The sequence below is a fragment of the Streptopelia decaocto genome (genome assembly GCF_964273445.1).
Source record: "Streptopelia decaocto genome assembly, chromosome: 3".
Taxonomy (NCBI): Eukaryota; Metazoa; Chordata; class Aves; order Columbiformes; family Columbidae; genus Streptopelia; species Streptopelia decaocto.
Window position 1 is genome coordinate 82668792 of NC_138656.1, and position 16872 is coordinate 82685663.

The 16872-nt window shown below is 44.3% G+C and overlaps 1 protein-coding gene across 1 annotated transcript in view; it reads left to right on the forward strand.

Annotated features, from left to right (window-relative positions):
• LOC309438411 (gamma-aminobutyric acid receptor subunit rho-2) overlaps nucleotides 1–16872 on the forward strand; it is a gene marked incomplete at its 3' end in the record, with an annotated part of 37856 nt that overhangs the window by 14018 nt on the left and 6966 nt on the right. Inside the window, exons 3-5 of the mRNA XM_082049726.1 lie at nucleotides 6984–7051; nucleotides 10440–10663; nucleotides 14690–14772. Of these exons, the coding sequence (XP_081905852.1) occupies nucleotides 6984–7051; nucleotides 10440–10663; nucleotides 14690–14772 (375 nt within the window). The remainder of the gene's footprint in view (nucleotides 1–6983; nucleotides 7052–10439; nucleotides 10664–14689; nucleotides 14773–16872) is intronic.

The following is a 16872-nucleotide window of genomic DNA, read 5'->3' on the forward strand; positions in this document are numbered from 1 at the left end:
GAAATAAGATTTTGCTGGTGCAGATTCAGAAGATGGTACGTTTACAGTGAGAAGATGCAAGGGTACTCTATCACATAATTTTTAAATCCCATGCAGAAACTGTGGGGCTAATGGATACAACCCTATACAAGAGAGAAAGTAGAAGTGCTCCCATCAACCTTGGGTTATACTTAAATCCTCTCTCAATGTGCAAATATAAATATTTCTCTCAAAATTAAAAACTCCTCTTTTCCATTTCCAATTTTCCTATAGTCAAATTTGTTAATGACTGTGCGAGTGCCTTGAGCTTGCTTGGAAGCTGCTGCGTCTGAGATGCAAGGGGAGCAGTTTATTGGTGGGCTCATTTCTGTGTTGTAAGTTGAAGTCTGTGACTTCTGTGAAGGTTTTTAAGAGTCTAGGGTTTGCTTTCTGTTTGTATCAGTTCTGCTGAATTAGGATTTGTGTTCTGCAAGATATTGCTGTGGACAGTGACGGAGATAATGGATGTTGACACTTTTGCTGTTTCTGGAAGAAATGCTTCTGTTGAAGGTTATACAATTTCTCTCTAGACCTTGATCTATAAATAGTTGAGCTCATGTTTAATTTGAATAATTCCATGAATTTGGCTGCCACTTTTCAGAGACCCTAAAGTGTGAGCTGAAAAGCTTTGCTGGGCTGCAGTCTTTGAGCAAAGCAGCATGGCTTCCTTTTCTCAGCCAAACCCACAGCTTTTATGTGGGTCTAGTTAGCTTCCCGTCCCGCAGAGACCATCCTAGGGAGGAGCCCGAGCTTTGAGATTTCTCCAGTGTCACAGTATTCAGGTCTTTCCCTGCTTGTAATTCTCAAAGCGGATCCTTCTGTTCTTCCTCTCTCTGAAGAAAAAATGAATATTGATAACATGTTGTTTGTGGCAAGGAGAAGCTAGTTGATGAGGGCCTTTTTACATTTAGCCCTATAATCTAAGTTACACTGTTCAGTGTGTCAGAGACCATCTCAGCTGTTCTTTTCTCTTTCCATTCATACCTTCCTCATCCTCTGCTCCCCCCCAATAAGGGTTTTTTTTTTCTGTTTACTCATCCCTAGTGGCATTTGATGGAGAATTTGGCATCTGGAGTCTCAGCAGTTCAACAATTTAGTTTCCAGAGGGACGGGATTGAAAAGCTCGCAGTTCCCAATTGACTCCAAGGGTTAGTGAGACCAAACATCTCTTGACATATTTCTGTGACTGATCAACAGACATTTAATTCAATGGTTCACACTGTAGCCAAGATGACCTTCAAGGAAACCCAGGGTTGGTTTCTGTGGTTTAAAGAAGGCATTTCTTCACAGGGCATTTACAATGTTGCTCCCATCAAGTGCCTCTACAAAACTGCATCTTGGTAGAAGTTTTGAAGAATGAAGGGCCGAGTGAATAAGCAATGATCATTACCATTTATGCTTATTGCCTAGAGCAGGACTTGGTGATCATTCAGTTCCTATCACTGGGTCCCAGGCAGCAACATTTGGGCTGGCCCCACTGGCCCTTCACCCACCCTTCCCTGCTCAGCCCAGCCTCTTGTCCAAGCTTCCTCCAAAGGGTCTTGATGTCTCAACATGCCCCCGTTCCCATTGATGGGCTTTCTCATTGCCACAGCCCCAGGTGCTGAATGAGGAGCAGGGGGAAGGGAAAAGCAGTAATTGCTTCTGCTGGCTATAGGAGGATTTTACCCAAGAAAGGCAGGGCAAATATTTCCACTGATAAGTAAATTTTACATTCTTGTCTTCATACTGCTTGTATTAAGAGCCCCACATTTCAGTTCAGAGTTCAAATGATTTCTCCCTCTCTCTGTTGTATTCACTGTTTAATCATCCCTCAAATTCACGATTAACTGCAGAAAAGTAAAAAAGTAAAAGCAGTTTCACTGATGTACTGACACCTAGCCCAACCTCAGGCCTCTTCTCTGAAGGGCTTTCCAGACCATCGAGCTTTACACTGAATACCCTTTATTTTGGGTTTAATATGACTTCATGGCAGCTCTGGACTTGACTTTAGACTTTGCCCTTGCAATGAGGTAACTGCTGGTTATCTGGGAACCAAACTGAGTGTTTGGCCTAGGAACATGAAGAAAATAAAAGAGTAAGGACATGGTATTTTATCTTCCAGAGCAGATAGGGGAGGAATAGGAGAGAGAGACAAATACCAACTTGGCAGTGTTCCTCTGGTTTTTGTTTGTTTGTTGTCTGTTTTTTAATCTGTGCTTAGTGTTCAGACAAACATGGAAATTGCAGCAGTAAATAGACTTTGGGAGGGTTGTGATTTCCTGAATCAAGGCTAAATTAAGCACTCACACACAGAGAGTATCTCTTACAGTCTGGAAGCTGAGGGTGGCTGCTCAGTGTGTGCTGGGCACACAGCCCTTGGGCACCAGGGAGGCCCGTGGGTCCACGTCTGACCGCTGCCTTCCTCTTCTGGCACAGCCTGGTTGCTCTGTGAGGCTGTCCTGGCAGAGACCGTGTCTTCTCTCTTAGCACTGTCCTGACCACGACGTGGTTGTTTGGAAGCACTGTGGGCACTGCTGCAATGTCAGCAGCTGTGTGCCACTACAAATAATATTCATTACAAGTGGTTTCTCTGGCAAGAGTCAGAGGCAGTGCTGAGGGCAGCCTCGTGCCTGCCCTGACATGGGCTGTGTTGGTTGGACTTTGGAGCCTTTCTGAAGTGATTTTGAGCATATATTCATCAACGACTTGGATGGGGAAATAGAGTGCACTGTCAGCAAGTTTGCTGATGACATCGAACTGGCAGGAGTGGCTGACACACCAGAAGGCTGTGCTGCCATCCAGCGAGACCTGGACAGGTGAAGAGTTGGGTAGGGAAATATATGAAATATGAAATATAACAAGGGCAAGTGTAGAGTCTTGCATCTGGGCAGGAACAACCCGACATTCCAGTATAAGTAGTTGGGGAATGACCTGTTAGAGAGCAGTGTAGGGGAAAGGGACCTGGGGGTCCTGGTGGACAGCAGGATGCCCATGAGCCAGCACTGTGCCTTTGTGGCCAGAAAGGCCAATGGCATCCTGGGGTGTATTAGAAGGGGGGTGGTTAGTAGGTCGAGAGAGGTTCTCCTTTCCCTCTACTCTGCCCAAAGAGTTGTAGTGAACGGAGTCAAATCCATTTGGCGGCCAGTCATGAGACAACCAATGATAGGACAAGGAGTAATGGGTTCAAATTGGAACACAAGAGGTTCCACTTAAATTTGAGAAGACACTTATTCTCAGTAAGGGTAACAGAACACTGGAACAGGCTACACAAGGGGGTTGTGGAGTCTCCTTCTCTGGAGACATTCAAAACCTGCCTGGACACATTCCTGTGTAACCTCACCTAGGTGTTCCTGCTCTGGCAGGGGGATTGGACTAGGTGATCTTTTGAGGTCCCTTCCGATCCCTAACATTCTGTGATTCTGTGATTCTGTGATTTTGTGATTCTGTGATTGAGACTTGCTGTAGCAGAGGTCCAATTTAAGTATCCCAAACATGAGGTTGGGAGATTACATATTAGAGAGCAGTGTAGGGGAAAGGGACCTGGGGGTCCTGGTGGACAACAGGATGACCATGAGCCAGCACTGTGCCCTTGTGGCCAGGAAGGCCAATGGCATCCTGGGGTGTATTAGAAGGGGGGTGGTTAGTAGATCGAGAGAGGTCCTCCTTCCCCTCTACTCCGCCCTGGTGAGACCACATCTGGAATATTGTGTCCATCCAGTTCTGGGCCCCTCAGTTCAAGAAGGACAGGGAACTGCTGGAGAGGGTCCAGCATAGGGCAACGAAGATGATTAAGGGAGTGGAGCACCTCCCTTATGAAGAAAGGCTGAGGGAGCTGGGTCTCTTTAGTTTGGAGAAGAGGAGACTAAGGGGGGACCTTATTAATGTTTATAAATATATAAAGGGTGAGTGCCATGAGGATGGAGCCAGGCTCTTCTCGGTGGCAAACAATGATAGGACAAGGGGTAATGGGATCAAGCTCGAACACAAAAGGTTCCACTTAAATTTGAGAAGAAACTTCTTCTCAGTAAGGGTGACAGAGCACTGGAACAGGCTGCCCAGGGGGGTTGTGGAGTCTCCTTCTCTGGAGACATTCAAAACCCGCCTGGACATGTTCCTGTGCCACCTCACCTAGGTGTTCCTGCTCCAGCAGGGGGATTGGACTAGATGATCTTTTGAGGTCCCTTCCAATCCCAAACATACTGTGATACTGTGACTACACTGAAGAGCTATTAGGTATTTCAGGGCATTAAGGGCATAGATGAGTATTTGAATCATTGCCCAGGCTTTCCTTGACCACCGTATATGACTTCACAAGGTATCTGAGCAAAGAAAGTCTAATTGGATACCAACAGGGCACTGCCTATCAGCAGGACTGCGTTGTTTCCCTGCTGATTATACTGCACATCAAAATGCTTGTTATCACCACAGATACACTGGTTTTTGCCACCTTGTTTAAAGAAAAACAAAACACATTTTACTGAACAGGAGTAATGTCCTACAGAAATTCTTTCTCCTGGTGTTGTTTTTAACTTTTGTTTACTCAGTCCTAAATAATCATGGAGAGTAGAAGGAAGTGTGGCTGCAACTAAGGTATAAACTCATAGAGTGATTTCAGATTGAAAAGGACTGCATTAAAACTCTATAGGTAAGACAGGCATGGTATGTAGTTAGACCTACCATCACTTATTCGGTCAACTGAAAGAACCAGAAGTAACAAACCACCTCCTTAAACACAGCGTTCTATAAGCTAATTTGCTTTTTAGACCTTATCAATCCTCCACAGCTACCCAATTGATGAGGATGAAGGGGAGCAGAATACTGCAAAGCCATTGCTACAATATTTCCACCTAATGAAACCATTGTTTCCTCTAGTTAAACCAGAAGATGACGCATTTGTGGGGTGACAGAAGGGCCATGTGCTAGTCATTGTCTGAAGGATGCTGGATTGTGCATTAGGAAGGTCACATCTGCCTTGGATGTAAGCAATGTCACCTCTCAAAGCAAGGAGCCAGTCAAAAGAAAGGATTCATGGCAAAGGTGACAAGGAAAATATATCTGTGGTTTTGCCATGGACTTGCCTGTCTTTGATGAGCTACAATGGTCTGAGAAGGAATCCACTGGCTGATGAACGGTTGTATCCTGTGGCCACATCAATAGGATTGAGTGCGTTTCCTGACCTGGAGGGCAGGGACTGGCTTATGAGGAGCTCAGCTGGTACCACCAAAAGCAGAGGGCTCTCTGACCTGCTGTACTCCTCCTCCTCGCCTGCCTCCTCTGGCCCTGGTGGCCAACTTGGCCACCTGACAGGTCTTTCCCTGGGCTGATGCAAATCACTGATTTGGAAGAAAATACTCCATATGCTGCTGCTGTTGGTCTTGGCTGGATGAATTTTCTGTGGGTCACTGAGCTGAACGGTCTTACAGAAGGTCCCACTGCAAGCTCAGTCTGCTCCTCTGTGCAAATTCACCCTTTGTCTGTGTTTCACCGGTGGCCATGCACCAGGGCTTTGTGGGTTTTTCCAGTTCTGAGGAATAACTGAGAGAAGGGGAACTGAACACCAAGAGGGTGAGAATTTCCTTGGCCTCCAGTGATTCCTCATAATACATAAGCAACTGAAAGGGAGCAAGATGGGCTCGTGTTGTTGGACTGAAAAATCTTACCAAAGTCTCTGGGCTTCTGAGGAACATGCCAGTGCTGATTAATTGGAATTTCTCCCCAAGTAAATCTTCCTGCAAACACCCTTTGGTTTGTGCAGGCACCACCAGGAAACTAATATGAGCGAGCAAATGTTTGCTGGCATTTTTGGGTTTTTTTAAGCATGAAGTGCACAGCTCTGCTTCTGAATACGACTTGTGTTTGTGGGCATCTAGGAGTCATCTAAAAGTGCTGGGTTAACTATTGCTGAGGGCAGCAGACACTTAAATTGGAGTTGGTGGTGCTGAGGAGCCTGGTTGAGCTCCACAGGCTTACTTCAGGGTGCCTCTACTAGGTGCTAAAAATCTTTGCAAACCATCATAGAGGCCACTATGGTCCTCAGAAAAATAATTTCTGCTGGGCAAGTCCCAGACATGTCTGTAGAGCTGCTACTCCCTTCACCATGGTCTGTCTCACTGGCAGTGCCAAGGCTGGACACATGCTCTAGATACACACATCAGCATGAGTCCTGTGAGACCCACTGCCACACACTGAGAGCGCAAGGTAACAGTGGATACACCTGGACTGGTCCTCAGCAGTAACTGCTGACCTGCCTTGGCGGGTCATGCTTGGTGTGCACATCTCTGTAGGCACGCACCTCCTCAGTGCACCAGAGAAGGGAAAAAGCTGTGTGAGGACACACTGTGTGGAACTTGGGTAACCTGAGGAGGTCCTGGTCATTAATGAGCAGCAAAGTACAAAGAAATTGTGATATAGGGTTTCTAGTAATAGAGCAGTATCTATTTATTATGGGATATTTTCCACTTATTTACTCTTTGTGAATTCTCTGGTTGCAAATTTTGAAAAACTATTTTGTGGAAAACTATTTACATCATCAGTGAATCATATGAATGAAAATTGTGATGGGCTTGTTCTTGAGAGTTTGATGTAGCTTGTGTTGTTGATATGAAATGAGAAACCCACAAGGAAAAGCCAAGTGCTTGCCGTTTCTTCTTCTCAGTCCCCTGTTCTTGGGGCCAAATTTGTTCATAAAGGCCTAAAATTTTTGATGGGATGGCTCAGCTTTTAAACACATATGCAAATGTTTCATCCAAGCTCTGGATTAGCTGGTCAGTGTCAACATTGCAGTGCATGCCAAGAGGAAGATAATTCACTGTTTCAAAAGTGGCCTTACATGGTTATTCACTGGCTTTTCCCATGGAAGAATCTTGGACAGAAAAGTATAAAATTAGCTCAGAAATGTTCTGCATGCTACCTTATAGTGCTAATTAAACACACATAATATAAAAGAACACTTATTTACATATCTAAATCTCATTCTCCTACAGGCCCTGCAATTCCTGTTGGGGTGGATGTGCAAGTTGAAAGCTTGGACAGTATTTCTGAGGTTGACATGGTATGTAATCCTCTTTTAAGCCTCAATTTTTCCTAGTCACAAAAAGTCCCTCCCACTTGAAACCTGTGGATTTCGAATTATTGGTCAGATGAAAGCGAAGGCAGCATTTGGCAAATTCAAAAAGGCTGATACTCAGGACTGACAACTTGATAAAACCAGGTGATCAAAGGCTTATCTATGTATCTTCAGATAAAGATTAAAAGCATGAAGAAAAAGGGACCTTAAATGGAAGAATAATCAGTGCTGTGAAGGATCTATCACAACTAAAAATATAAACAGCTGCCTACAAATGTTTGGACATACATGGTGAAGTTCACATAAGATGAGTTTGCTACTAGTTTTCTTCCTTAAAGAACCATTGAGTCCATTTGTTTTTAATGCATGATTCTGAGAGGTGTATGAGAAGATTAAGTTGGAAACATAAATAAGAAGGAACTGCTTCTGCTGCTTCATCACTGGGAGTAACCTCAGTGAGGTGTAAGAGTTGGAGCTGCAGGGGGAGCCTGAACTTGGTGGAACTTGGTGTGGAGCAACAGTCACTGATGATGCTGTTCAGGAAATTTGCATGAAGTTCAATTGTGATTTAGTATCTTTATTTTTTTATTAATTAAAAAGAGGAAGAAATACATGTAGTTGTTAACCCTCAACAAGTTTCAAGGTCTTCTCAGCAAAAGGAGTGTTCACAAGCATTTTGCAGTTTGTTTGTTTGTCTTTATGTGTAGGAAATGGAAAACAAACACTGGAAAGAGAAGTGGAAAGGGGGCATAGGGGACAAGGGGAATCTTCTTGATTCCTTCATCCTTGTGCCTTTTCCTCCCTGTTCTCAGGCACCTTCTCTGGTCTAGACAAAACATGAAGACTTAAAGGAAGACCTTTAGGCTGATCAGTTTTTAGTGTGGTGTAATTACATCTTCATTAAAAGAAGGGAGCTTGCCTGCCTGGATATTGGAAGAGAGTGTGTGGGGAGATGCGTGCAATGAAGCATGTAGGAGGGAGCTTTCAGCACAGGAAACAGCTGTCGCAAGGAGACTTGGGGCTCTAATATTTTGAAATAATGTCGTAGCAGCAAAAGGACCTAATTAGTGCAAGTAAATAACTTGCAATACTTTCTGTCAGGAGCACCTGATTTCAACAGAAACCTTGGCCATCAGAAAGCCTTGAGGGCAACTTTCTCTGCCTTTGCTACAGCCACCACTGCAGTCCTTTTTACTCAGCATGGGACAAGTGCTTTCCACAGAAGCTGCTGATTTGGGGTGGAAGAACAGTGTCCCAGCTCAGTCTGGGTTGTGCTGGTTTGTTTTTTCCAGCAGTTTGTCCCACAGTAGGTGTTTGCGGAGACGAGAGTGAGCAGTCAGCTGTTCGCACAGCCAGGGGAGCCAGGCTGGCTGTGCCTGCGCCAGGGTGACCTCCTAGGCTCTCCAATGCAGGAAGGGTTGAACTGCGGGCAGGGCAGAGCTGCAGGCAGGACTTCTTTCAAACCACTCTGAAGGATTAGTGGCCTTGGAAACAGTAGCCTTGTTTGGGAAGCCTTTGCCTACTGCTGCTTCAGCAGGTGTCTCGTGCCCCAAAGAAGCACCAGACTGAAGCTGGTGGTGGATGCTCTCGAGGCTGCCTGGAGTGTAGCATAAGCATGAAATGTGCTGCCAAAAATGAGGCACTTGTGTGTGCTCATTCGCTGCACCTCCAGCAGGTACTATCGTTCTCTCAGTTCACTGTAAAACTTGTTTCCCAAGGTATTTTCCTACTCATGGATGGTGAAATAAATCCCTTTTCTTGGTTTGTAACTGGTGTGTGTGCTGGTCAGAAAGGAACAAGCTGTCAGCGATCGCAAAATGCCTTGTTTGACTCATACCATGAGAAAACTTCCACAGGTTGCATTTAGTATTTAGAAGCAGTCGTCAGCTGCTACTTGGGCTTGATGTTTGCAGCACTTGGTGCCCTGTATTTTGGCCACTGGAGGCCTGTTTGGAGAGAGGAGGATGCTGAAGGAGAGAGAGGAGGGGGCTTCTGCCTGATGAGACAGGGAAAGAGCCACACCTGGGAAATGATGTGTCCCTTCCAATGCTGTCCCCACAGGCAGACTCTGTGCCCCCCTACAGTGGCTGTAAGTCACACCAGGGGTGCCTGGCTGATGCCACATGTGTCCCTGTCCCCCTGTGCTCCCCTGTCCCTGTGCCCCTATGCTCCCACGATGGAGCTGCCCAGAGGCCTTCTGCAACCACAGCCTCAGACTGCTTGGCACTGCAGACTTCTTAGATTAATTCATGAAAAACCTATTGGCAACACGAGACTGTAAGGGTGGATGTAGAGAGGATGGGACCAGACTCTTTTCAGTGGTGCCCAATGATAGGATGAGGGGCAATGGCATAGGAGGTTCCATCTGAATATGAGGAAAAACATCTTTACTTCGAGGGTGCCAGAGCACTGGAACAGGCTGACCAGAGAGGCTGTGGAGTCTCCTTCTCTGGAGACATTCAAAACCTGCCTGGACACATTCCTGTGCAATCTACTCTGGCTGAACCTGCTTTAGCAGGTGGGTTGCACTGGTTGATCTCCAGAGGCCCCTTCCAACCCCAACCATTCTGTGATTCTGTGACTGTTGCCAGGGCAGCTCTTTGGAACAGAGAGTCAGGTTAACTGATGTTTTCTCATCAGTAAAGCAAAATGAGGTTGTGGTGTAAGTTTTAGAAAGCAGTTGCTGAGTGGTGAGGAAGAGATCCCAGCCTGTGCTGCTGCCTGCCTGGGCTTGGCAGCTGCAGCTACAATAACCACTCGCTTAATTGGGAATATAAAGAAAACAAATGTATTTGATCTCTCAGCATGAGCAGACTCAGCTCTGAAAGCAGCAGATGCCAGGTTGGGATCAACAAACAGATGTTTTCCTTTGTGTGACTGAAGCTCCTGCCCCCCCAGCAAGCTTAAAAAAGAGCTTTATTTATACACTTGTACAGTAGAAAAAAGAGTTCTCTCACTTGGTTGCTGTTAGCAACTATTTAGTTAATTTGGGCATGAATTGCTTAGTGTTTAGCCTGACCATTAAGCTAATTTTGAAAGTTTTCCTCTTGAACATCCTTCAAGCTAAGTTTTCCAGGATTGAAGAATAATTTCTGCAGGGCAATGCTTCTCTTGGGGCATATTTATATCCCTTTTAGGACTGAACGTTACTGAATGCTGTAATACATTGACTGGAGATTTATGTGTTTTTTTGGCTGAAAGTATTTTGCCAGGAAAATCTATTCACAAAGAGCATTGATCCAGGGAAGAAACAGGATTTGATGAGGGGGGGATTTCATCTACCTGGTAGGAGTGAGTTTTCTTTCTGGTGTTTCCTAGATGTAGAAAGCAACACTGACAGAACTCTTTCTGGTTTTCTTTCTATTTCATGAAGGATTTCACTATGACTCTGTACTTAAGGCACTACTGGAAGGATGAGCGTCTCTCATTTCCCAGCACCACCAACAAGAGCATGACCTTTGATGGCAGGCTGGTGAAGAAGATCTGGGTTCCCGACGTCTTCTTTGTGCACTCCAAGAGGTCCTTCATTCACGACACCACTACAGACAACATCATGCTGCGAGTGTTCCCCGACGGTCATGTCCTCTACAGCATGAGGTAAGGATGCTGCTCCTGAACACCCCCTGGGGTTTCACTGTCAATTTTGCTCCCAGCGTGGCTTTGGTGACCAAGCAGACTGCTACTGCCAACCTTCCTACTCCCACTGCTGATGCAGAGCCCTGTTTCCAGCATGTCCACTACAAGATGCAGGAAACTGCAAGAAACCATGCTGTGGGCAGTAACAGGATAATCTTCTCCTGGGGGAAGCATTCCCCTAATTCTTTGCAGTCAGAGGAGGGCTTAGTCAAGCAGGAATGTTTGTCCCGGGGTCAGTGTGTGATTAAACTGGAAGCTGCTGATATACCAGATGGTGACCTCTATAATTATCCTATTTTGCTTCCTGTTTGCCTAGAAAAAAAATTATTTTTTTTTCTTTTTGTATTTGAATGTTAATGTAAATTTTATGTTTATTTAAGCCAAAATGGCAGCATTAAAGACACCTTTTAGTCCCTGATTTTCTAACAGGTTTGCTGGCTGAAAGAATCCTGAGGCATGTCTGTCATGACCTAAAGGGTTACCCAGCCTGCGGGCATAGAGATCACAGAATCACAGGTCATGACTGTGGGTTTGTAGGATTCTGTAATACACAAGGACACAAACGCTTTATGCTCTAAACTTGTCTGCCTTATTGCTGTTTCCAAAAATACCACAAAAGTCACCACTAGCAAGTAAACTATCACAAAATCACCACTAGCAAGTTTACATATGATTAATAAAATGTTTATATATATATATATATAAAATGCTATTACAAATTACTATCAACAATCAATAATGTAGCATGAATAAACGGCATAGCAACAGCGAATAACAGCAATAACCAAGTAGGTATATCCTGTTACAAGTTACTACGAAGCAACAAGTTACTTACTGGAGCAACTCATCAATAACATAACAGCAGGTATGACAGGTTATTTATCTTGATGTATAATACTGGTATCAAGTTCTATGATCATCAAGTAAGCCAAATCATCCCACAAGTGGGAGGACAAACCGAAGCAACCCCCAAAGCGGGCCCAGAAGAGGACCAGTGAGACAACAGACAGAATCTCACTTCAGAGATGCTTCGCATCACAGTCTGGAGTCTGGCAGTTGTCCCCAGTTAGAGGTCAAGAGCTGGTAGAAAGTTCATCCAGTAAATTCAACCTCTTTAGGAATGGAAAAGTATGTGCAGCATGGGAAGTTCTCAGAGAGAGAGGTGTCGTTTTGGAAAAAAATTAAGTCCTTCTTATATTATAGTGACATAGGAGGTTGTAGGACACCATCACTTTGAGCAGCCAAGAGACGCTGTAATTTCAATTTTTCACCTGGTATGGTTAATAGATGATCGTGTTTGTTGTTCTTTTAGACAAACCTTTGCTTTCCAGACTGTTTTTCACCTTTTCGGACAATAAGTGGCCATTACAGTCCCTTGATTTTGTGCTTAGAGATGATATCTTGGTATTTCTTGAGTTTCTAAGTACCCAGCTTCTCTTCAAAGAAGCTGTCTGTGCTTCTCAAGGATACTGCAGCTTCCCAGGCTGGTGGGCCTTTCTCTGTTGGTATTTTAAGCAGACATGCTGTTTTGTTCAGTAATTTTGCCCTTCTAACCAGGCCACCTTTATGGCTGCTCACATCAGCATCCCAGCAGATTTCATTTCCTTCAGAAGAATACAAAAAGAGATGCAGAGAAAAATATACCGCCAGAGGAGGAAAACTTGAGAGCTCAGACAAAAGAACATTTCCCCAGGACAGAAAACGGGCTCTCAGTGTCCAGTGACCTTTGATTGTTTTGTAACACAAGGATTTCTGTTCTAGGATCTTTCTGGAATTCATTAACTTCAGCTATGGCAAAATAGTTTTCGAAAACAAGGAAAGGATTTTTATAAAGCTTGATTCAGGAGGCTATTTCTCTCTGAAGAATGAGCATAGTGGGCCATGTTGTCCCAAGTATGACAATATCTCACAGACCTAAAGGGCACTGAAGTTCACTGTTTTCATACTTCAAATACAGTTCTACTGATTTGAAAAAAAAAAAAAAAAAAAAGAAACCTGCACAATTTATTATAATAAAACCCTAAAGAAACCTGCGTGTGTATGTAAGAAAGAACATGCACCATATGGCCACTTCATTTTGCCTGGTCTTCATGATGAAAATCCTGTCTTGACCAAACACTTAGGAACACTTTCACTGTTCTGATCCCATTTAATAAATCCATTTGTTGCACGAAAGTTCTGATTACTCACACCTTAACTAAGCAGCTAAAGACGCTGTCTGTTTTATTAGAACTGCATGAGGATGAAGGTGCCACACATCAGGAGAGGCAAGACGGAGAAAGAAAAAAGAAGAGGTTAGATGTAAGCTTGGGTTAGGACTGAGAGGAGAATAGCAGCAGGAGGGTAGGGACCTTCTCTACAGATTGTAACTGAATATCAGTTTCCATTGCTCACATCCCACAGTTCTCCTGGGCTGAAACCAACAGCAGGACATTAGTTAGCAGTGCTTAACAGCCAAAATGAAGGAACAAGTGTTTTTAATGGGAAATATTAGCTCTGCTCAGCTCTGCTTATTTGCCCACATGAAGAATTTTTACTTTAAAAGTTTTCTGTGAGCCGCTGAGGTGGTGATGTGCCTTTCTAGTGTTACCCCATGAGAAAGAAGGATGTGAATAACAACAGCTGACTGCACAAGAGTTAAATGGAAAAGCTGATTAATAAAATCCAATGAGAACAAGAATCTGTGTGATATTTAGACTGGTGATGTTTAGGACACCCAGAATATGACCTGACTGCCCAAGCATGGGTGTCAAGAGGTGTTGGAAATGTCCTCCAAGATATCTCAAGATGTTTTGCGATATCTGCATGGAGTTGGCACTGGGCTTTAGTTGAGGAATATCTTATTGACAAGTTGAGTGATGACCACAGGTTGTGCCACAGTTTAGGTGACCCCTGGGAAAGAAAATAGCACATTGTAATGAGACTGAGTTATGCAATGTTTAAATGCTACACAGAGCTATGGGAGGTCATTGCTGTGATATACCTTCTGGAGCACATCCCAAAAAAGCTTCTTTACGTTTAGCTCATATGGCAAAATTCTGCTCTATTTTTATAGTCAAAATGAACAGCGTGTGTTTTTCAGGGACGATAAGCGTGTACGTCAGAGTAGGATTTGGATCACAATCCCTTGAACAGAAGAAAAGTTCTTTATTAACATCTGGAATGAATCTAGAAAATGGTCACAGTGAACGTAAGTCGGCCTCTGAAATGATGACTCACAGATGATTTTCCCCTACTAAATCGGGAGCTCCACTGCACATCTGTCCGCAAGAGAAAATTCAGTGACCCACTGGAAGACTTGTTATGTGATGTTGTGCACAACTGGACTCATTTAAAAAGGGGAGCTGTGATTGCTGCAGCTCTTTAGCGCAGACATGAACTTAACAGAGGCAAATCTCACTTGTTAAAAAACAGCTTCACCCATTATATATCCAGTGTCCCAGAAATACACCTCCCAGATTTAAAGGATTTGATTAAGGACTGAAAGAAACTGCTTTTTCCTTAATAATGTGTATACCTGAGGAGTTTGCAGACTTGCAATAAGGTTGGTCATGTTCTTTAAGCTTGGGTTATTGTTTGGGTGACTGTAGAGGAAACTGAGCTGTGGGGAAAATGAGGAAACTTTAATCAAACTGGACATAAGGCAACCTTCACATGTAAATGGTGAAATTATTTTATGTTGTTGTCTTGTAGGGAAATACTTGGATATAACACAAGGCGGAAGTATCTGTTCTGACATTAGTATTACCGTAATGTCCAAGATAGTACTTCAGTTTCCTATAGGTATTGAAATTACATCTTCCGTTGGAGTGTCTGGGTATAATGCCTCTCACTTGGACTTGGAGAATTGGTAGGCATTTTCCTGGGAGTTTTATGCTAATGTTATGCATAACTGCTGCCTTTAAACCTGCAGAATGATTTATCTGTGTTAACATTCTCCCTTCATTGCTCCCAATAGAAACAACATTTCTTTTTTTTTACTTCTAGGATCACAGTGACAGCAATGTGTAACATGGACTTCAGCCGCTTCCCCCTGGACTCTCAAACATGTTCTCTGGAGCTGGAAAGCTGTATGTTGTATCTGTGTTTCTAGCTAGACATGCTTCATGGCTAGCTGCACATGACCTTAACACTATCAAGTCCAAACATTACCCAGCACTGTCAAGTCCACCACTAAACCATGTCCCTATGCACCATACCTACATGTCTTTTAAACACCTCCAGGGATGGTGACTCCACCACTTCCCTTGGCAGCCTGTTCCAATGTTTGACAACCCTTTCCATGAAGAAATGTTTCCTAATATCCAATCTAAACCTCCCCTGGTGCAACTTGATGCTGTTTCCTCTTGTCCTATCACTTGTTACCTGGGAGAAGAGACTAACAGCCACCTTGCTACAACCTCCTTTCAGGTAGTTGTAGACAGTGATAAGGTCTCCTCTCAACTCACTTTTCTTGAGACTAGACAACTCCACTTCCCTCAGCCACTCCTCATCAGGCTTGTGCTCCAGACCTCTCACCAGCTTCATTGCCCTTCTCTGAACTCTCTCCAGCACCTCAATGTCTTTCTTGTAGTGAGGGCCCAAAACTGAACACAGGATTCAAGGGGCAGCCTCACCAGTGCTAAGTACAAAGGGATGATTGCTGCCCTAGTCCTGCTGGCCACACTATTCCTGACACAAACCATGATGCTGTTGGCCTTCTCGGGCACCTGGGCACGCTGCTGGCTCATGTTCAGCTGGCTGTAGATCAATGTCTCCAGGTCCTTTTCCTCCAGGCAGCTTTCCAGTCACTCTTTCCTGAGCCTGTAGCGCTGCCTGGGGCTGTTGTGACCCAAGCGCGGGACCCGGCACTTGGCCTTGTTAAACCTCATACAACTGGCCTCAGCCCAACAATCCAGCTGGTCCAGATCCCCTTGTATGGCCATCCTACCCTCCAGCAGATCAACTCACCCACCCAAATTGGTGTCATCTGCAAACTTACTAAGAGTGCACTCGATCCTCTCATCCAGATCATTGATAAAGAGATTAAACAGAACTGGCCCCAGTACTGAGTCCTGGGGAACACCACTCATCACAGAATCACAGAATGTCAGGGATTGGAATGGACCTCAAAAGATCATCCAGTCCAATCCTCCTGCCGGAGCAGAAACACTTAGATGAGGCTACACAGGAATGTGTCCAGGTGGGTTTTGAATTTCTCCAGAGTAGGAGACTCCACAACCCCCTCCGGCAACCTGTTCCAGTGCTCTGTTACCCTTACCGAGAAGAAGTTTTTTCTCAAATTTAAATGGAACCTCTTGTGTTCCAGTTTGAACCCGTTACCCCTTGTCTTATAATTGGTTGTCTCATGAATGGCCGCCAAATGGATTTCACTCCGTTCACCACAACTCTTTGGGCCAGGCCATCCAGCTAGTTTGCCCAGTGAAGAGTGTGCCCATCCAAGCCATGAACAGCCAGTTTCTCCAGGCGAATGCTGTGGGAAACAGTGTCAAAGGCTTTAGTAAGGTCTAGGTAGACAACATCTGCAGCCTTTCCTTTATCCACTAAGTGGGTCACCTGGACACTTTTCACCGCCATATAGCCATGCTGCCTAGCAGGGAGAGCTCAGAGGAGGCTCACCTGGGCTGTTACATTTATGGAATAAATTGGTTGACTTGTGTCAAATCGTATATGGCAGGAAAGGTATGCATAAGATTCCTTGTACTCACAACTTTCTTTTTTCCTTTATAAATGAGTCTTGGAAAAAACACCTGCTATTCATATATCTCTCGCATGATTGGCGTTCCAAGCTCATATGCAATGGTGCTCACTGTGTCACTCTGCTCTTTTTGAACTGGAGGAGTTTTTCATGTAAAGTCTTCAAATGTTTCTAGATTTTACTTCAAATCACACCTGTCCCTTTTGCTTTTATCAATCTAAAATAGCCTGAGGTGTCTGTGTTTCCTCCTTCCTCTAAATTCAGGTGTTTTACCCATGACTATTTCCTGAGTAATTCTTATCAGTTTGCAATTACGTGTCTAAGATTTTTGATATGTGATGCTCAGAAAAGTATCATCCTAGCGGTCATTTCATCAGTGTGAAGTAAAAAGAGGATGTGTTTTCCTGAATCAGGATCACCAGGATTATTTGTTGTTGTTGTTATGGTATATCATATGGCAAAATCTTTTTAA